Genomic DNA, 22,266 nt, shown 5'->3' on the forward strand with positions numbered 1-22,266 from the left:
TATTAGTATTTTTCTAAATGGCTTCTTCACAATCCAAAGCATTAGAAACAGGATCTAGTGATAAACATTTACACTGAACACACTCCAAAATCTAGAATATGACAGCAGTGGGACACATAGTAGAGGGTTGTTAAAGGCACTACTTAAAGGTGCTGCTAGACAGTCTTCAGAGTTGGTGACATCCTGTAGGGTGTTACGTGCCTTCTGTAATGGACTGTTGAAATCCATGAAACCACCACATGTATAATTATAGACTTGTAATTGCTCAGGAATTGTGGTGAACACCTGAAAAATTCTAGACTTCAAGATAGTTCTGCCGCAAGGTATACCTGAGAGTGGCAGGCAGCAAAGGCCTTGCTGTTGATGATGCTGCATTGCTTCTGTGCCCAGGACTTCCTGTAAGGGTTCTTGAAGCAAGGATCCTTTGTGCATTTGGCTTCAGGACATGTGGGAGACACCTTCCAACTATTACCAAACTCCAGCACATCACTTACTACAGACTGACTCCGGGTAGTGAAGTCATTCATTCCATTGCCATCATAGTTCCCACATAAACCACAGACCTGACCCTGCACAAAGAAGCAATGAAAACACTTGAGTTACAGATAAATTGCATGAACCTCTTAGCCCAACTTAATTTTTTATTTTCTCCCATTTGGTTAATTAACACGCTGCCATCTCTTATTACAGGAAACTATCATTATTTGTTGCATTTAGAAAACACAAGCCATGTGTGCCTAGAGGTAAGAGATTTGTTTTTTCTTTCCTTCCTATGAAGATTATTTTGCATTTGTTCAAAAATACACAAAAAGAAAGAATTTTATATTGTGTTCGATTTCTCAGTTATTGTTAATCTACAAGTTATTGTCTATTCATAACTTCATAACTTCTCCATCTTATTGCCATATGCTGATCAAAAGGGCAGCAGACATATATTGAAAATATACTGCATTGGTATAAAATTCATTGAAATGTTCAAACATTGCTCATATTTTGAAATGATAACAGAACTATTATATTTGGTCTCCTTATCAAAACATGGTGTTTTCTGGGTCAGTTAAAAAGTAGATGCTTGCAAGGTAAGATTGCAAACAGATACTCATCTAAATCAGAATCATATACCTGTTTACTAATGGTACTTTATACAATATGGATGTCAAGCAGAGGCTGTTTGCAACTTCTTCCATGCGGCAGCAGCTCCCTGTGGAATAGCCCTGTTTGTTTGATATGCCCCATGTCATCTTCAAATAATCCCGGTGGAGGCAGTTACATGAAAGCCAGTCATGTCAGGAACCAATATATACCAAAGAGACAAGGCATATGAAGTAGTTTCCCTTATGAACCATCCTTTTTGCAGAGGCTATTTCAGAGGACCTCCCCATGGTTTCTGTCTTGAAAATCAGCTCTTAAGGTGTGACTCTAAGCACACTTACAATTGAAATAATTGTTATGGAAATGAGTGGGATTTGCATCTAAATTATGCACATTTAAACTTAAAATGTAAGAGGCACTATTCTTGTAAAAAGTGCATCACCTTGAAATCATCACGTAATTTGATAAATACGCTGGTTTTCTTATCCCATAAAAGGATCAGCCCATTGTTTGCTTCAATAACCAAATACATGCCCATGTAGCGAATCTTGTAAGGTACTTGGCCTCCATCACCCCTTTGTATTAATTCATGGCGCTCCTCACTGAGGATCAGATCATAGTTCTGGGGGAGCAAAATAAATAATGGGGGAAAGTCATTACAATGTTCAAAAACAAAAACCGGAGTTCATCATCCATCAACCCTACGTATAATGTGTTGCAGAAAATTCAGGCAGGGAGACTGTTGGGCAGTGAGGTGGGTGGTAAGCCAGAACTCCTAATCTGTCCTGGTTGCCCAGTGCCAGGATCACACACTCTAGATGCCACCCACCTCCAACTGCTCAGAAAGCCGAGAGAGAGAGAATTTCTACAGACCAGAGCAACTTCCCCTCAGCGACCCTCAAGTCTGCCCTGATGCTGCACCAAGTACTGGTGTGTGAGAGTCCAACTCCACCCTGCTCACCCACCTAGGTCTCAGTGATGCAGAACAGATTGGCCTCCTCATTCATAATCAGACCAGGGATGAGGAAGGTCTTGTTCAGAGCTGACCTGGCATTCAGCAATAGTGCCTGCAGAATCGAGGGCTGGCTGATATGACAACCACAATTACCCAGGTTGGAGAAGGGGCTGGCACATGGCACAGTCACTAACTGCCTGTGACATGTGCCCCTTACCCGGTCTGCCCCGCCTCCCACATTATACCTTGCCCGTATCCTGAACCACTCTGATTGGGGCACTCCTCAATCTCCTCTATTTTCAAACGCATCTCCCCTTACTCAGTAAAAACAAACAAACAACAACAAACCACACAAATTAAAAACAGTTAAAACAATTGTAGCAGTGGCCTTATCTGTGCTGCTCTCAACTGCTGGTGCTGGCTTTGCCTGAAGGTGAGAGGCTCAGTAGGTGCAAGACTAGCAGGAGGGAGGGGGGGCTGTAGGTGGTGAGAGGATAGAAGTCTCTTCTCCTGCCCTCACTTTCTCTTTCCAGTTCACCTCCTTGCCTCACTTAGTTGCTTGTTTGGAACCTAGTATGCAGATTAAATCATCTCATGCTAAACCCTGATACGGTTCCCTAATAGTACTGGTAACGCTACTCACCCCAAAGAAGACTTTAATAGATTTTGAGCAAGTGGTTCCAGTAGTACCACAGGGAACATTTTCGGTGATGACTCGGAATGTTCCGGGGGCAGAGTTGTTCTGTCCACAGTGATCCTAAGAAGGGGAGGGTGAAATAAGGGAAGAGATGACTTCATTCTGTGGTGTATTCAGCTTAATTCTCCATTCATAAGGCCAAGACAAATTGCTCAGTACCTGAACTAGTGTATATTCACATTTCCCATTGAAAATGTAACGCTTGTCGTCAAAGGTGATATAATGCCCATCTCCATAAACAGCACAGGTACCTAGGCATCTGTCCTTGGTGCATTCCCACATCCTGTTCTTACATACGCTGAGGGAGAAGAAGGGAGAAAACAGAGCATTTTAAAGTGATTCCTTGGTTTGCACAGATATAAGCTGGCATGTATTCCTTTAACACAGGCTTAAATGACTTCTCTCTTAAATTAATCATAGGCAATGTGTGGAGAGGGGAGGGGAGAGCAAGGGAAGCTGCGTTATTTCTTACAACCTGTAAAACATCAGAAAGATGGGAATTAAAAGAAATGAGCTATGTAAGTTCTTTCACAGGCCACTCATGAACGTTACAAGTTCACTGTACCATATTGTGGACTAGCCTCAGGGGAGCCTAAGAAGAGTCTGCTGGATGAGGCCAATGGCCCCTCCTGCCCAGCATCTGTTCTCACAATGGCCAAGCAGGTGCCTTATAAAAGCCCAGACCTCCCTTAGAACACTTTCCTGATTTGTTCAGAAATAAGCAAGATGTATGGGTGTGACTGTGTGTATAATGTATCATTGTGCTAATGAGGATATGAAGTTCCTCCTATCCAGCTGTATTTGGTTACTTGGCTCATTCACCCCCACATCAGCCCGTCAATGCACAAAAGTTACCATCAGAAGCTTTCTTCTAGGTGTGCCCACAGACTTGGGGTGTGGCAGGGGGTGACCAGGAAGGAAGCTTGTTCAGTGGTCACAGCCCATCTAAGGAACAGCCAGAGTGGTTTAGCTGGTGCCCATGCTACTATGTTTCTTTGGCAACAGATGAGGGCCACTTTGTTGTCTATGGCCTTTTAACGAACTTTAAAGTCTGAATTGACTGTTTTTAATTATGCTTTTATCTGCTGCCTTTCATGATGTTGTTTGTTGTATGTGGATTTTACATAAGTCACCCTGGAAAATTTAATTTGACAAATAGAATACACATTTATTAATAAAAAAATGTCATAGCCACATAATATTTTTAGGTATTTCTTTCTTTAGTTATTTATAGTATACATAGGTGTACATTAGAGAGTAAACTCTGGTGTACATGCATAATACGTGAAATGACCCTATGTATATCTGCCCACCTGTTATTCAACCTGATAATTATTTATATTTTTGTGTTGGTTATTTTAGGAACATATAAGTTGATGGTAACAAGAGGCATTTTCTTTAAGAAGTCCTTACCAGGTGTTACAGTTGACTTTAATCTTCTCTCCTGGTTGATATGTGGCATCATTGTGAATGCATGGACACTCTTCCATAGCGATGCAGCCCCCTTTACCATCTGACACCAGCCCAGCAGGGCACATGCAGCCAGAGACACACTGTGTGCTATACTGTAAAAGCCAAGAAAGCATTACTTCAGAAGAGAGAATAATGCTGATAACAATTGAATTAGTCCACTAAAACAGCACTGGATCAAAAGACTGTAGGCTGTGGGAATTCAAGTGGGTGAAAGCCTATGCTTGTTAAATTGTGAACTGACACAGCTCTTGTGCATACCCAGGAGCCCCAATTTGCAAGGTGGTCTCCAGTGTAAACATTAAGGTTTGAATGAGCAGTGGCTGGTCCACTTAACTTTGATGCTGGTGCATGTGAAGACTGTTCCTTCCCTGACACTAAAGAGAATGGAAGATCCCATGCTTATCCCCTGCTTTTTTTGTAAACCACTTGTAGGTGGATGTGGGTGTGTTTAATTTAGTGGTATGTATATTTAATGAAATAAGTAAGAAATTATGCAAAGTTCCAATATATGCATTATAATCCTGCAGCTCAGGGATAGAGAATGTTTTCAGTCTGAGGTCCACCTTTCTTGTTGACAACCTTCCAGGATTTTCATGCCAGTGGTAGGTTGGGTCAGAGGTAAATGTGAATGGAGCAACAGATGTAACCCTAACCTTATGTACAGTAGTCTACATTCTGATCATGCAAAAGGCAGAGGTTCACACACTTCTCCATCTTCCATCCTTCATCCAGACAAGCAATAGGCATTTGTCACAGTTCAAAACACATTCCAAACAAAAGCAAGGCAAAAGCACTTGAGGACACAAAGCAGGACCAGGGAGGGGAATGGGCTGAAAAGAGGCCTGAGGATACGGAGGCTGGGAGGGCTCTGTTCAGCTAACATCCTGAGATCCCTCACGCCCTACTCTAGATGGGGAAGAGGGTGAGGACAGGAGAGTGCCTTGTCTAAGGTCAGATAATAAGCTTGTGACAAAAGCAAAGGACATTCTGATTGATAGCACAGTCTCTTAAAATATCATCCGGTCCTGCATACTTACACAGTGCATATCAAGAGTCTGACAGCTTTTCTGGCATTCAGCTCCAGTTTGGCCTGCAGTGGCATTTCTGCAGTTAAAGTAGACCATGGGGGCAACACAGACTAGCAGGGCAAAAAGAGAGAGAAAATGTGTAAGAGATGAAAGGACAGGCATGGGTACCACAGAACAGGAAGACCTCAAACAAACCTTTTGAACAGAAGTCTACTATGGTTTGTGGAACTATTATATACGTAATTAACTATGAAGCCCGTATTAACTTGAAACTTTTAATGAATATGGTTTTCCAGTGAATATTTAATAATTGTGCCCAGTTGTCAATTTGTAGCCATCTACAATATAAAAGGCTTTTAACAAAATAAGGAACACAGCCCAATTGTCTGCAACTTTCCAAGATGGAAAGTAAGTATATATAACATATTTTACATATATAGGTATATTCTCCTTACCCTGTTTTGTGTCCCCATCACCAATGCAGTTCAACTTTCCTTGGCTGCATGTGCTATGTAAAAGAAAGAGGAATTAGGTTTCCTTTTGCATTCACTTTCTGGTTGTGCTTAAAACTTGGAGCCTTCAAGTTGTGAGTCTGTAGTTGTGCCCGATACAGAGTAGAGCAGTTGGGTTTACTCCAGAAATACCGGTGATTTAGGGATATTTAGAATCTGAAATTGAATCCCCGCGGCGGGGTGCGCTCCCGTCGTTCGGTCCCAGCGCCTGCCAACCTAGCAGTTCGAAAGCTCCCCCGGGTGCAAGTAGATAAATAGGGACCGCTTACCAGCAGGAAGGTAAACGGCGTTCTGTGTGCTGCGCTGGCTCGCCAGATGCAGCTTGTCACGCTGGCTACATGACCTGGAAGTGTCTGCGGACAGCGCTGGCTCCTGGCCTATTGAGTAAGGTGAGCGCACAACCCTAGAGTCTGTCAAGACTGGCCCGTACGGGCAGGGGTACCTTTACCTTTACCTTTTTTAGAATCTGAAAATGGGACCATACAGGTCACTAATTTGGATGTTTTTCCAAATTCTGTTGCTCTTTATGTATTTAGGCATTTTGGTCTATTTACTTATAAGATATGGAGGGGAAATTAGTTAGGTAGCGATAAAAGAATCTGGGACAAAATGCAATCATTCCAGATACCGGCACTACTTAGTCATGTATTCTGATAATGCTAGAAGAGCTTTGCCATGAGTTGTAGTCCCTAACATTTGGAGGGCACCAGGTTGGTGAAGGCTGTACTAAAAAGTTAAAGGCAGCAGCTTGAATCCTCTTACCACAAAACACCAACGTCATGGAGCACTTCACCGGAGAGTATTGACGATCCTTTGTAATAGCATGGGCATTTGTTAGCAGGTACACATTTTCCATAATCATCCATGTAGGTTCCACTTTCACAGGTGCATCCATCAACTGGGACAAATTTGACATTGCAGGTAACATCAGGTTCACTCAGAGATCGGCAGGTAGGTTGACAAGAACTGATGGAATAGCTGTAATTCAGGGATTTGGGGCATGAAGTGGTGTATCTGGCTGGAAAGAGAAAAAACAAACAGCTTGATTAATTGATTGATTGACTGAAAGCTTTTCTGTGACCTGCCTTTTCGTCCTAAGACACAGACATACACACAGTAGTTTACAAAAAAAGAATTAAAAAATAATAAGTTAAATTACTAAAAGAAGAATACATGTGGTTATATAGATAGCTAAATGCCCGCTGAAACAGAAGCCAGGCAGACCTTCAGGAGGGCCTTTCATAGTGAGGGTGCCACAACTAAAAATGCTCTGTCCCTAGTACCTATCTGCCACAGAGCATCAAGGAGACACAGAGCAGAACCTGCAAGGGCAGGTTCTTATGGGTGAGGGCAATCCTTTAGGTATCCAGGTCCCAGACTATGAATTTAATGGTTAAGACCAGTACTTGGAATTGAGACCAGAAGCAGATAGCCAGTGAAATTAGAGTAGTATTAGTGATGTGTTCTATACATTCATCTCAGATAGTAGTGTGGCTGCTGCATTGTGAAATCTGCAGCTCCCGGATGCTTTTGGAAGGCATCTCCACATAGAGTGCATTGCTGAAACCTAGCCTGGATAAAATCAAGGCATGAATGTCCATGACTAGATCCATCTTTTTTATTTTTATTTTTAAAAATGGGATTTTTTTTGGGGGGGGGGATGCGTCCTGAAGTCTATTACTCCAGACCATCACTAAGAGAACCCAGCAAGACAAGGAAAATGCTAAGATTCATTGGCACAAAAAGTTATTTCATTTTAAGACCCGAGACGGCTGTTTAGAAGACTTACAACAGACATTGGTCCTCCATCCTGGAAGCTCTACTTTTTCAGCTGCACAGGCTCTAACATAGGAAGAGAGGGCAGCACACATGCAATCCTCACTTCTTTCACAGTTGCAGGTGTCAAACATGCAATTCTAGAGAACAGGAAAATGCTCTTATTAAAAACAATCCATTCCAAGTCAATAATCCTTTTCCTACCGTTTCTCAATTTGACTAGATTAGATTTCACTTGTAACTTTTTTTCAAACTAACATATCCCATTCAGTGTCATCTCTCATCCTTTAGCAGGCAGGGGCTCGATGTACTTGGCATCAGCAGTAGAATTGTATCATGTGCCTTCAGGCCATTTTAGCGATACAACAATTGCTGACCCAAATTGGATTTTCAGTTCTGAGTTTCACTATTGTCAGTCTTACATTTTGGTTCATAACTGGAAAGGGAAATCAACATTACTTGCAAGCAACTCAGGATTATAAGCATTATGCTTCAAATCAAAATGAAGTATCATGTGGCGTGTATGTGAATAAAAGGGGGAAATATTTATCTATATTTAGATCCAGGAGATGACGGAAGTATTCCTACTCAGACTAGACCCATTGAAATTAATGAACCCAAGTTACTTATGGCCATTAACTTCTGTGGGTCTACTTTGAGTAGGACTATCACAGAATACTTGGGACGCGGGTGGCACTGTCGGTTAAACCACAGAGCCTAGGACTTGCTGATCAGAAGGTCAGTGGTTTGAATCCCCATGATGGGGTGGGCTCCCGTTACTCGGTCCCTGCTCCTGCCCACCTAGCAGTTCGAAAGCATGTCAAAGTGCAAGTAGATAAATAGGTACTGCTCCAGGGGGAAGGTAAGCGGCATTTCCGTGCACTGCTCTGGTTCGCCAGAAGCAGCTTAGTCATGCTGGCCACATGACCCGGAAGCTGTACGCCGGCTCCCTCGGCCAATAAAGCGAGATGAGCGCCACAACCCCAGAGTCGGTCATGACTGGACCTAATGGTCAGGGGTCCCTTTACCTTTACCTATCACAGAATACTACTCATTGAGTTCAGACATTCATCTGAAACAGAAATCTTAAAGCCAGTGAGCTCATACATGTGCAACACTAGATTTCTCATCAGTTGATGATACAGAGGAGAATATGTGAACTGACTCTTTTGAAAAGTTTATGTGTGGTGATATGGAATGGCATGAAAACATTGTCTGTGGTACAGTGATACCTCGGGTTAAGAACTTAATTCGTTCTAGAGGTCTATTCTTAACCTGAAACTGTTCTTAACCTTAAGCACCACTTTGGCTAATGGAGCCTCCTGCTGCCGCTGCGCCGCCAGAGCACAATTTCTGTTGAAGCAAAGTTCTTAACCCGAGGTAATATTTCTGGATTAGCGGAGTCTGTAACCTGAAGTGTATGTAACCCGAGGAACCACTGTATTTGATTTGTGATGGCCCATTCAGCGGCATAGCTAGCCGCTTGGGTGCTGGGTGCGGCATGCACGTCCTGCAGCTGGGGGGGTGGGACAAGCCACCCATGGGGGCGGAGTGGGCTTTATGGAGCCTCTCTGCCATCTTCCCCTCAGCTGTAGGATGGCTGAGGGAGAGGCAGAGGGCAGATGCAAGTCCTACGCTGCCGTTTCAGGCAGCACAGAGCCTGCAGGCGCCCAAGCCACCACGTCACTCCCAGGAGAGACACGCTGCAGGCCCCGTGGTAGGTGCCGGCCCCCGTGGTGTAGCGCCCAGTGCCAGCCGCGTTTCGTTACGTTTGTTGACTGAACTAAAAAGTTTCATGAGCCCAATTTATTTTTTTAAAACTCATATTTTTGTCATTATGCCACCCCCCTCAGTGATGACACCTGGGGAGGCCTACACCCCCGCACCCCCTTCCTCCGCCACTGGGCCAATTTACTCATGGAATCAGCATTTGATACTGTAGTCATCAAGTGATGGGCATGCACTTGTGAACTAGTCCTTTAAACTCTCCTATGCCTTCTAGTCAAATCCTGACTGGCTTTTCTCCCAGCCTTCAGAACATCCAGACGCTCTATTGAAATTCTTTCACATCGTCTTCACTCCTGGACATTCTGTTTATGCTCAGCATTTCACTGTCTCAGCATGGCCTATGTTAACTGCCCAGCACTCAGCTCCCCTACTCCCTTGTCAGTTTCACCCTCTCCAGTTGTTGATTTCTGCTTTTCTCTGTGAAATGACATATCTTGCTTCATCCCTGAAACATGTGATGGTATGGCTTGGATCCTATACTGATGACACCTTCCATTTAGTCCCACCCATTTGGTCTTGTCCCACCATTATGTTTCCTTATAGATTAGTGGTAACCAACATGGTGCCCTCCAGATGTTTATGACTACAATTCCCACCAGTCCCAGCTAGCATGGCCAATTGTCATGGACAGTGGGAGTTGCAGTCCAAAATATCTGTAGGACACCAGGTTGCCTACCCCAACCAAAGATACTTTTCAACTTCCTCCAATAAACTGTTTTCAGTGAGAGGTAACAGATAACTTCCTACCGTATGATAAGAAGCTGGATTAACTGAGGCATGACATTTAGCAAAAGGTCCTTCCGAGTCAGTCAGCAATCCACACCAATGCCGGGCATATTTTTCTACAAAGAGAAGAAATTAATCCATATCGTTTTGGGAATTTCTATAGGTGCAAATGGCAGCTTTTAGCTCAACTCACATCACTGACTCTAGACAGGATATCCTGGTGCTGCTACAATGCTTGTTCTACTCACTGCTGTTCACTCATTGCTGAACCTCCTGAAGCCATGGACTGAGGAAGGAAATGATCTAAATCTTGAAGATGTGCATGCTACAGATACCCAATATACCCAATTATGCCTAGGGCTGTTAGTTTATAGACTACTTGCAAAACTTACAAGCCACAGTCTAAAAAAGAGGTAGCCATGTGTACATCCACTTACCGTATTTCAATGGGGGGTGGCATACCTAACTTCCTCTGTTTAGATTGTGGCTACAGGATCTTGATTTGCAAGGTTTTATTGTTATTTATTTCCCCTGATTTCCCCATTTATTAATATTTGTTTTCAGTCAGTTCTTCTAATTTGTTTATTTCTATTAATTTCCCCCACGAGCTAGGTAGAATTATAATTTTGAAGTGTTTGTGAGTCTTGCTTATAATTCTCAAATATGCCTACCATTTTCAATGCTAAGCGTGCAAGGGTCCTCAAAACTTTGTTTGATGTTGGGACATGCAGCCTGAGTTTTCCAGGTGTTAGCAAATGCAGATGCTGTTCCTTCCACCACTCCACTTATGGCTGTGAAGTCATCCATCTGGCGCTTGTCAAAGTTTCCACAGAGACCTTTGAAAGAAACCCCAAAGAGTTTTATAGTCCAGTTTTATAATACTTTGCCCTCCAGGCATGCCACAAATTTCTTTTTGCTTTAAAATACTTCTTACCACAAGTCCTTCCTTTGAAAGATGGATCCACATGAATATACAATTGCATTGTGGGTACGAGCTGGATTACTAGCTGAAGGCCAACGTTTGTATGCACAATGATGAAGAAGGACGAAGGTCTGAATATGGTTACATTAGCTATGGACAAAGAAGACACCATTCTTATGAGATTCAGAGTTGCAACTGCCACCCATTACTCAGGAAAAGAAGAACCAGATTTGTGAAGGCCAATTCATGCAAGCCAAGCACATTGGCATGTTGTGACTGTGGGCTGGATGGATGTGTGAAGGGTTTGATACAAGTTGAAACAGTTATATGTTTACTTTCAGATTGTGCCCAACCATCAGCCCAATCTACATTGGCCACCATATCATCGTTTGCCCCAGTTTTGTTGATGATTAAGTGGTATGAACTGAAACAATAATGTGGCATGTATGGCATGGATCTAACAAATCGTAACCATCAAAGGATGGGGGAATATGATAGAATAGTCTGGCACCAGAATGATAATAATGATGGCACCAGACATTTTTTAGAAGGCAGTCCCATAAATGGGGTACAAAAAAGGGCTTATTTCTGGCAGCCAACTCCTTAATCTCTGGACACCAGGTGAAAGACCTTTCACAAAATATATCTCAGCTAATAAGTAGTTTCCTATAGGAGGTGGCTGTCCTTCACATACTCTGGTCTCAGCTACAGAGGTAGCTTAGGACCTTGTAGTAAACAGCAGCAGTTTATATTCTCATTATGGAGAGTCCTGGTTAACAAACTTGCTATCTAATCTGGAAGTTCCTTTCAAAGGTTGCCTTACATACAATGCATTATATTATAGTAGCTGTGGTTGGATGTTATTAAAACATGGCTGATGGTAAGAGAATCCTTCATTTCCAGGGGAAACCTCTACATTAGTTGTGGAGAACATTTGGTCTTCCAAGTGTTGCTGAACTACAACTACAACTCTGCTATTGGCCATGCTTCTTGGGGCTGATGGGAGTAGTGGTCTAGCAACATTCAGAGGGCCACAGGTTCCTCACATCTGCTCTACACAAACCCAACTTTCTTTTCCCAGCAGAACTGGAAAAGGGAAAATAGTAACCCAATCAAACCTTGCTAGCTTGTGGAGTAACAAGCCCTTCTGCTGAGTTTGCCCCTAAGATTTCAAAACTTTTAAGGCTGCCATGGCAAACAGAAGTTTCTGACATGCAACATACCTGCTGAGAGAGGCAACTGAGTGTAGAGCGAGTTGACTAATACACCACCATTAGGACTGATCACAATGGTCTGGTGACAAAGAGAAAAGGAGTAATAATGAGTTTGGTGATAAATTACATCTTCTGTTTCTTCTAATAAGCTTTATGGGGGGGATAAAAACTATTACATGCAGGTCCTGCTATCAGATAAGTGAAATTAGGGAGTGTTCAGCATTAATATAACCAATCTTGAATGGTTGATTTTGAGGCCGGACACTTTTTACATCTATCTATCTATCATCTATCATCTAATATGCATGTTAAAAAAGGCAAAGCTTTTGGCAGGTTGCCAACCATAAGAAGCATATTGTTCCTAAATAAGTTCAAAGGATGCTCCATCAATCCAATCCCGATTCTTTCCATCTCTCTGTGCATTCATTACTGTGAACAGTAAGGGGCACAAATTACACCATAATTTCATAAACTGGTAAAATACAAAGATGAAAGGTTCTGAACAATATGGTTGACAGTGTTGGCTTTTATGATTTGAAACCTCAACTGATTATCCCACCCCCATGCCCCATTCTTCCTCCTTTTCAAATAGTTCTTTCAACGACATTCTTCGAAACCAATTTAAAACACATTTTGCAGTCATTCTCTAATTGAACTTTTGTGAGTACTAAGTCATTTTGCTTTTCATGGACTAAATGCCTTTTCATAGCTGATTATTGTCATGGAAGAGCTCCTTTTCATGGTGGAGCTGGCATCCCAGCAGAGAGTCCTACTCACAAAAAAGAGTCAGGAGAGATGATTTCTACTACTTTCCCTAGCAGCTTCCTGTACTGCTTCCCATGTTCTTCTGAGAGGTCCTCCAACTCTCTGGAGTAGCTCCTTGGGTGTTGCGGTTATCAACAAAAACCTCCCACTTCCATGAGTACAGTTCCACTCACTGGTTGTCTGGATTTGACCCATTGTCTTCAGGAATACATAAGGGCAATTTATTTGATACTTTATATCTCTAATACTCTAATACAGACTCTAATACTCTGGGCATCAGCTAGAAAAAGCAAGTTGCCTTTACATACAGATTCTATTCTAGGAATGGGTGGATCTGTCATTTTTGGTCTCTCTCAGATTTTCCAGTCTCAAGCTTAGTTCTCCACATTTCCAGATCAGTTTGCATTTTTACAAAAACTCTTCATGAAAATTTATCAGCATTTTAATACAAACATTTTATGCAATTTTGTTTGTATGCAAATTGGCTCACATACACATTTTTGCAAAGCTGTTTCTCTTACTATAATGCATTTTTGCATGTTATTTTCACTAATTCGATTTTTAAGCACACTTAAATTGTACTTAAAGTGTATTTTAAGCTTCAGTTTATGCATTTTTGCACAAATTATTTGGCTACAGAACTGTACTGAAAATTTCATAGAAGTACAAATTTTGAAGAGTGCCTGTGTTTAAATCCCCATATAGTTTTGGAAAGTGTGAATTAGCCAGGTGTGCCTTTAAATGTGAATGGAATTGAATACCCACCCCACTAGTTACTCCTGTCTCTTAAGGCATTGTGGCTTATAAGGTGTTCTCTATCCTTTGGTTTAGAAACTTACAGTCTGGTCTCCATTGATGTTGAGGGCAACCATCTTCAAGCATGTCTCAGTCTCTGTCAGGCCACATTTGCGGAGTTCTCCGAGAACACTAAATGTATCATCTCCACAAAACTAAAAAAGCAAGCCAACACCCAAGAATTACCATCTACATTGCAAACTTACTGCAATAGCGCCTAGAAATTAAGATTGCACTGAAAAAGTATCGCAGATGCACAGTTCTAGCTTCCTTGAACTCAAAAGTATTTTGGTTTTAGGATTTGACTTAACTTCTTATAATGGTTGCTTTAGCTAGGGAAACTGATTCAGGATGTTTTAAATGAGAGAGTAGACATTTTGAATCAAAACTGTTGAACAGGAAAATCTGCTACTTCCTCCCTTTATAGATATTGAATGTCTTGGGCTTCTTAAAAATATGTAAGCAAACTTTCCTAGTTGTCTCATGGGCCTTTTATTTGAATGTGTAGCATCTCCCTGAGCAACTTTATTTCAGTTTCATTGTCGTATCATATGTAATTCTCCTGAAATGAGATTCTGCCCCCCACCCCCCGCTTTATTAATTTTCCCCAAAGGTGTCTCTTCTGAGTCTGTGTCTTCTACACATCTAAAAAAACATTACTGCTTTATGGAAAATAATGGTGTGATAATGTAGAAGCAATAAGGAAGTGAGAGGGATTTAAAACTTGTAAAGGAAAACTGAATAAGCTGTGTGCCATGATATCCAAAGCAAGGGATTTACTACTGGAACAATTACACTGGTTTTATAATCCCAGAAAGAGGATTAGTGTGTGTTTGTGTGCCTGTATAGCACTGTGGTAATGGGGACATTTTTGCTAATTATAGTGACAGTATATCTTAAGCGACTTGCCTTTGAGAGAACGTAAACGCAATCTCCATGGACATTATAACGTTTTTTATCAAAAGTGGAGATATGTGATCCACCTTCTACTGAGCAAATGCCAGGACATGGGAGTTCTATGCAGTTCCATTGGCCCCCAATACAGGAACTTGAAGTAAAGGAAGAAAGAGAAGAAACATACATTTTAAGGAAAGATATTGCACTGACATTAGCTAATATTATTTTCCATTATTAGTTCCATTCTTTGAAGTGTATGTGGAAACATTTGTAAAGTGTAGGAACCAGCACAGCTTTGTATTTAAAGAGTCAACATGTGGGAGCTTAAAAGCGTGGGACTCATCTACAGTGGTGCCTCGCAAGACGAAATTAATCCGTTCCGCGAGTATCTTCGTCTAGTGGTTTTTTCGTCTTGCAAAGCAACCCTATTAGCGGATTAGCGCTATTAGCGGTTTAGCGGCTATTAAAGGCTTAGCGGATTAGCTGCTAAAAGGCTATTAAAGGCTTAGCGGCTTAGAAAAGGGGGGTGGGAAGTGAAAAAAAATCTCAAGACTTGCAAGACATTTTCGTCTTGCGAAGCAAGCCCATAGGGAAATTCGTCCTGCGAAGCACATTGAAAAACGGAAAACCCTTTCGTCTAGCGGGTTTTCCGTCTTGCGAGGCATTCGTCTTGCGGGGCACCACTGTAATGCGGACTCATCTAATGCAGAGGAAGCTCCACACACGGACTGCTTGTCCAATAGGACTTTCCTTCCTCTCCTCCTGCCATGCCCCCTGGTGCCCTCTGAACTTGGTTGGGGGGTGTCATGAAAACCCCTGAAACAGCATGCGGGGGAAGTAGGGAAAGGACCAAAATGCTTGCCCTGATGGAATGATTGCCTTTCTCAAACTTGAGTCCCCAGATGTTGGACCACAACTCCCATCACCTCTGGTCCTGGTAGCTAGGAATGATGGGAGTTGTAGTCCACCAAAGGTGCCTTAGCGCAATGGTGAATTCTTCCCTATGAAGAGCTCCACAACTCAGTGGGAAGCACAAACTTTACATGCAAACGGTTTCAGATTCAATTCCTGGAATTTCTAGTAAAAAGGGTGATGTAGCATGCAATGGGAAAGATCCCTGCCTGCCAGTCAGAGTAGATAACAATAGACAAGATGAACAAATAGTGTAATCTGGCAGAAGGCAGTTTCCTAGGATCCTATTGTTACTGCAGAATTTTAGCTTAATGATGTGAAAAGTCACTACTAAACCATCTCAGTGGTAATCCTGACCCATTGAATTGTACAAAAGACTGGCTTCATTTGGTCATGCCCAAATAGCAGCTCGGTATGTAGCAGAATGGGATGTGGGTGGTGCTGTGGTGTAAACCACTGAGCCTTTTGCTTGCCGATTGAAAGGTCGGCTCAGGGGCCTGTAGAATGGTCTTTGTGGGCCACACGTTGCCGACCCCTGCACTAGGCAGAAGCCAAGGTAAGGAATCTATCACAAATACTGTTGAACTTTCATTGGGAATCATGTTCAGAAATAACTCATTCAAATACTTAGACAGAGCTTTTAAAATGTTGAAATCATGGATCAAGCCTAGATTCCTACACAAAGTACTTGTTCATCATATTAAAGGTTGTCAATTACCAAGAACGGCAGTTGTCTGAATAAGTTGTCCCTGGAGCATAGGATTTTCCATTGTAAACACAGGAACACTGCTCGTGGGGGATGCAGCCAGCATTGTCAATGTCATCATATACAGTTCCTAAAGGAAGAAATAACTTAAACATTATAATGGTTAAAGGATGTTAAATGATAGTTGGTTACATGCACAGCTTCCCTGACACAAATTATAATTGTACAATCTCTATTCCTAAAAACAACATGCCTTTTTTGTAGATTTCCTTGCTTGCGCCTTGAATACCATGAGGCGAGTGCCCCATTAAGATCTGTGGTGCTTACTACTGAGCAAGTGTGTAAAGGGCTACAACAGTTGGATACAAAGGTGGAAGCTTACCTGGTGGACAGAAGCAACCATCCACACAGTGGTCCTCACACAGCTGAGATCTTTCAGAGTTGGAGCAAGTGTCTGTACATGGTGATTCACATTCTTGATACTGCATGTTGGAAGAGCATTCCATTGCTGAAAAGAAGGATATTAATTATAACTCAGTTACCCTTTGATATATACAGCACACTCAGCTAATCAACAATTCCTTATAGTGATTCTGCCTTGAACAGAGACCTGCCTTCTGTGTGTTGTATTTAATGCTTTTCTGCTGCAACTCCAAATGGCACCTGCTTTCTTTTGTAGCCACATACCACAACTGATGAATGCTTTGACTGGGGTCTATTATAATTCTTATGATTTTTTTCATTATGCTAGAGCAGTGGTGGAGAACACCAGCCCACCTGACTTCTGAATCTGGCCAGCTCCCCTGTGCCTGGTTTCATATGGTCTTAGGTGTGGGAAGCTTCAAGCTGTGGCTTGAATCTGACGCTTTTTGAATTTGGTGCCCTTTTCTGCTGCCCTGCAAGGTGACAGAAAAAAGTATCAAATGCAAAAGGTGCCAGAAGGAAGAATCAGAAGTAGACTTAAGAGTGTGGTCCTGATTCTTTAATTGAAGCCATTCTGCACTTTTGGAATTCAGGCCACAGCTGGAAATTCAGGCCCCATCGACCTGTCCAAGTGGCCCTGTCAGAGGGTTAGCCACTGTAGGATCTGACCCTCCAGCCAAAATGGAGTGGCCCTGCACATCATGTGACCAACCAGGCATGTATTGTGGCTTGCCATTTGCTCAGTGGTATATGTGCCTCCACTTTTTTGTGGGCCCTGGTGGCCTAGATGGTATTTACCATTTGGTTAATAGACATTAGTTACATTTTATTAATATCTCCTTCTGAACAAATCTGCCTGATGGACTTTTTCTCCTTTCATAGTTTATTACTCAAGTGGTAAGACTGTGGGGAAAAGGTCCTCTCAAAAGCAGGAGCAATATAAGCTGGGGCATCTCTGATAACTTCATTCCTCTATGCGCTGCAGATCATACCTCCCAGACTCGCCATTGCCCAAAACAGCAGAGTTGATGAGCAGATGAACATCTAAACTTCTAAATTAGTTGCATTTATCATTTGATTGCTGAAAACACAGTGTTCTGATACATTCAAATAACTCCTAGCTGTCACCATGTCCTCTAGATTGCTTCTTTTCCAGTTTCTCTCAGCTATCACCTGCAAGTTAGAGGTATCTCTCTATCTCCCACCACTTATGCAAGTCATTCATAAGCAGGACAAACTCAATATAGGGATCTATGAAACACTTCAGCTTCTTACAGCCTGGTGCTCATCCACTAGTCAGGTGCTCATCCTGAGACCTGCAGGTATAGGGCAGTATACAAATTCAATTAATTAATTAATTAATTAATTAATTAATTAATACCTTTGAAAGCATGCAACTTTGTGTGTACTCTACTTTTGGTTGTACTAGCTGTGATTTACACTTACGGCACAGGTCTGGGCTTCTCCAGTTCTGAGGTTCCCCACCAGCATGAGCACATTGCCGGGAATATTCAGCAAAAGTGTCGCAGAGACAGGAGGTGATATCTTCTTGTTTACAGAGGCACAGGTCTTGTACACAAGACTCAATGTAGTCATTAACTCCCACCACAGCATTGCATTGAAAGAATGAAGAGCCAGTCAGTACATGCTGGCAAAGCTCCTAGATGGAAAAGCAAAAGCAAAAAGTTTTTATCAAGAAGGACTGTTTTTAATGGTGATTAACTGATCCTAGATCAGGGATGAGGAATCTGTGGCCTTCCGGATGTCGTCAGGCTCCAGCTCTCAATGTTTCTCATCAGTGGCCATTCTGGTTGGAGAGTCCAGCTACATGTGAAGAATGACAAGTTTACCCATTCCTGTCTTAGATGACAATGACATATTTAGTACACAGGGCACTTTGTAAAGCGCCATAAATACAAGGAAAAGAAATCAGGTTCTTGCAACAAGGAACTTATAATGTTAATTTCAGGAGCTGAGGAAACAACAATATATTTTCTCTGCCATTACAATTCTTCCTTAAGATTTAAGCATCCTTTTGGAAATAAAACAAATGTAAAGTGTAAGAATAAGCAAAAAAATTCTTACAAATTCATCAGTGCAGTTGCTCAGAGAGACCGGCGTAGGATCCTCACATTCTTCTGTCGGCCCATTCATTTTCTGCATATTCCCAAACTGCAAAGTAGTTATTTCGGCCCCTGTAATGAAAAACAGCAACCCATGACTTCAAAAAGATTCATATGAGAAAGTATCTTGCATAGAGGTTCTTGTTCCAGTTTGACAAATGTGATGCTGAGAGGGATAGCCACATGGTTCTTTCCCCTATTCTTAGTAAAGCACTATAGCACAATGGGATGTGCAGTAAATACCTTGTGGAAAACCAGATGCTCCCCCCCGCTGGGACAACCCTTCAGAGCACCAGCTGGGAGAACTGTACAAATCACATGGCTCTCTGTCAGCCAATGGGAGAGAAAAGGGCCAGCATGGGCTGAAACACACACCTGTCTCAATGGGGAAAGAGCTATTGACTGTATGGGAACAGCACATGATTCTGAACCCTAGTTGCATGGAAGTCGCTTCTCCATGGGCATGATCAAGGCAATGTTTAAACCAGTGTTTCCCTACCTTTTTTGGGCAAAGGCACACTTGTTTCATGAAAAAAATCTCGCGGCACACCCCCTCCGCTCCGGCCCTAAATAGGGCAAGCCACGCCCCCTCCAGCCAGCTGATTGGCTGGCCAGGAGGCATGGCCGGATGGGATTCCCCTGCTCTCGCGGGGGCTGAGATGGGATTCCCCGCTCATGTGGGGGCGGATGGGATTCGCTCGCTTGCCGCCCCGCATGTGCTCGCCGAGCATGCGCAGGCCCAGTAGCGAGCGGCGATGGGGCTAGCCGGAGAAGAGAGGGCGAGCCCCCTCCGCTCCGGCCCTAAATAGGGCAAGCCACGCCCCCTCCAGCCAGCCGATTGGCTGGCCAGGAGGCGTGGCCGGATGGGATTCCCCTGCTCTCGCGGGGGCTGAGATGGGATTCCCCGCTCACGTGGGGAAGGGCGTGATGCCCGCAACCCCACCTCCTGGGGCAGGCCCGGAAGTGCAGGCCCAGTAGCGAGCGGCGATGGGATGTGGGAGCTCGCTCGCTCGCCGCCCCGCGTGTGCTCGCCGCCGCCGCCCCACCTCTCACCGCCCGACTCGCCCGCCTCCCTCCCACGGAACACAAGGCAACGTTCCACGGCACACTAGTGTGCCGCGGAACACCTGTTGGGAAACACTGGTTTAAACAACCAACTATGTGAGTGAGGATCCCAGCTTCAGATTTGCTACCCTTCCAGGAGGACTGTCAATTCCACAGAATTGCCATGTGTGGGTCAGCCCTCCAAACCCCAATGGCTGTTTACTGAGGCTGTTTGGGAGAAAAGCAGCTCCCCTGTAGCAACAGTAACTTTCAAAGGGCCTTTTGACTATGTGCAAGCTCCAGTACGCCTTCTCTATTGACGTAAAAACACCATTGGCCAACATTCCCCCTAACAGCAATCTCAGTAGGTAAGTATGATTGCAGCAAAAACAAGCCGAGGAGAAACAAGAGTACTCATTTTTCAGAAGTTAAAGCAGCAATGCTGAACCATCTATCAAAACAAGCGAACTATCTACACCCCACTCAAACAAATTATCACAGACAGAAAAACCAAGCAACTGTTCCGCTCAACAACAAAATGTCATCATGTTTTTTTAATTAAAAGGATAAAACATCGGGAAGAGCAAAGGGTCTTATGCACCGCAGCTTGTGCCTGAGGGCACTATGGTGGCCTTGGTTTATAACCTCAGAAATAGAAATGTTTTTCCAATCACTAATTCATTTACTTAATGCTATCAATATCATCCATATGCTGAAAATCTACTTTGATGAGCATGAAAAGTGAAATTCACCAAATATCTAAATATTCAATGTGTGTTGTTGATTTTAAAAGTGAAGAATGACAGATATCAGACAAATCCACCAGGTTTTTATCCTCGGGGCTTTTTCTTATGATGGGTGCTCACTAGAACAGACTACTGGCACCTCATTCCCCCTCCCCCTGCCAATGACAGCCATTTTGTGCTGTCATTTTTATCAATATGTATATGAATACCAGCATGTCTTTCCTCCCCGCCCCCCAAAGCACTGCTTATACCACTTAAAATGTTTTGAAATGGATGAAAAGCCAAACCTCTGAAGAGATTGTAGTTCCACAGCACTCAATGAATCATGACATATAAATAGTTGATACCCAATTTCAATAAGCAGTGTTTTTGATACTTACCGTTTGAAAAGAACTCATTGTATTGTGGAATGCCATTAAAATCCCCACAAAGTCCACAGGTCTGATTTGCATATTTTTTATCAAGTTCCAGCTGAAATTATATAGGAGAAAGTTGATGAAAGTTAATATTACTCTCCATGATATAGATTGAAAATTGAAGACAGCAGCTGCACTGGAGACACCAAGATAACTTCCATCAATGTTGCAATTCAAATTTAGTGAATAGAAAATTGGGGTATAATTTTTGAGTCTCAGCCAGTCTGTGCTATTCATAACAACCTAGTTTTCATTGTAATATTTACAGTATATATATAAAAGCAGCTGACTCTTCTCCACTTATGCTTTCTGTTCTTTGAATGGGATTCCCTGCTCTGCAATCTATAGATAAGGTTAGAGCCTATAAAAGAGAATTTTTACTAGAAAATGAAAAATTGAAGCAACAGGTGGCACCTCCTGCAAAAATGTGAATATGCTAAATGTGTAATCCAAACGTGTTTTCATCTCTTTGAAAATAGAGATAAAATGTCAAGTGGAAACATATCTTGGTTGATTTCTGCAGTTAGATACTGACTGCAAATAAGATTTGTAAGGGAAGTAAGTAAGTAAGGGGATGCGGGTGGCACTGTGGTCTAAACCTCTGAGCCTAGGGCTTGCTGATCGGAAGGTTAGTGGTTCGAATCCCCGTGATGGGGTGAGCTCCCATTGTTCGGTCCCAGCTCCTGCCAACCTAGCAGTTCGAAAGCACATCAAAGTTCAAGCAGACAAATAGGTATCGCTCCAGCGGGAAGGTAAATGGCGTTTCCGTGCGCTGCTCTGGTTTCACCAGAAGCGGCTTAGTCATGCAGGCCACATGACCCAGAAAAACTGTCTGTGGACAAACGTCGGGTCTCTCAGCCAGTAAAGCAAGATGAGTGCCGCAACCCCAGAGTCATTCGCGACTGGACTTAACTGTCAGGGGTCCTTTACCTTTTACTAAGAGCTTATTATGAACAGAACAGGATGTTAGGTATGTATGTGTGTGAGAGAGGGTGGGGAGGGAGGCAGGCAGGCAGGCAGGCTGAATACTCCAAAGAGCCTTGTGCATATCAAAGCCCAATCTGTACTTAGAAGCAATTATTTGGGTGGTTTCTTTTCACCAGTTACTGAAAATCTGTGATGTTAACTTGCATGAGTTGACATAAGAGCATATTGCAAAGACCCTATACAACAAACTGCCTTGTGGTATCATGATTTTATCTGTAATGTTGTTCAGGTGACATCATACATACAAAAAGTAAACTCAGCTGCTGGGT

At 42.8% G+C, this 22,266-nt stretch overlaps 1 protein-coding gene across 1 annotated transcript in view; it reads right to left on the bottom strand.

Annotated features, from left to right (window-relative positions):
* LOC309540531 (mucin-5AC-like) overlaps nucleotides 1-22,266 on the bottom strand; it is a 64,099-nt gene that overhangs the window by 36,115 nt on the left and 5,718 nt on the right. Inside the window, exons 5-24 of the mRNA XM_082237487.1 lie at nucleotides 20,975-21,065; nucleotides 18,767-18,876; nucleotides 18,128-18,341; nucleotides 16,641-16,766; nucleotides 16,271-16,388; nucleotides 14,653-14,791; nucleotides 13,788-13,898; nucleotides 12,193-12,262; nucleotides 10,982-11,119; nucleotides 10,719-10,883; nucleotides 10,069-10,163; nucleotides 7,547-7,673; nucleotides 6,520-6,775; nucleotides 5,701-5,753; nucleotides 5,255-5,355; nucleotides 4,158-4,309; nucleotides 2,904-3,042; nucleotides 2,691-2,804; nucleotides 1,535-1,714; nucleotides 330-569 (exon numbers count right to left, since the gene is read on the bottom strand). Of these exons, the coding sequence (XP_082093613.1) occupies nucleotides 330-569; nucleotides 1,535-1,714; nucleotides 2,691-2,804; nucleotides 2,904-3,042; nucleotides 4,158-4,309; nucleotides 5,255-5,355; nucleotides 5,701-5,753; nucleotides 6,520-6,775; nucleotides 7,547-7,673; nucleotides 10,069-10,163; nucleotides 10,719-10,883; nucleotides 10,982-11,119; nucleotides 12,193-12,262; nucleotides 13,788-13,898; nucleotides 14,653-14,791; nucleotides 16,271-16,388; nucleotides 16,641-16,766; nucleotides 18,128-18,341; nucleotides 18,767-18,876; nucleotides 20,975-21,065 (2,739 nt within the window). The remainder of the gene's footprint in view (nucleotides 1-329; nucleotides 570-1,534; nucleotides 1,715-2,690; nucleotides 2,805-2,903; nucleotides 3,043-4,157; nucleotides 4,310-5,254; nucleotides 5,356-5,700; nucleotides 5,754-6,519; nucleotides 6,776-7,546; nucleotides 7,674-10,068; nucleotides 10,164-10,718; nucleotides 10,884-10,981; nucleotides 11,120-12,192; nucleotides 12,263-13,787; nucleotides 13,899-14,652; nucleotides 14,792-16,270; nucleotides 16,389-16,640; nucleotides 16,767-18,127; nucleotides 18,342-18,766; nucleotides 18,877-20,974; nucleotides 21,066-22,266) is intronic.

Source organism: Podarcis vaucheri (assembly GCF_965113315.1).
Source record: "Podarcis vaucheri genome assembly, chromosome: 1".
NCBI classification, from domain to species: domain Eukaryota; kingdom Metazoa; phylum Chordata; class Lepidosauria; order Squamata; family Lacertidae; genus Podarcis; species Podarcis vaucheri.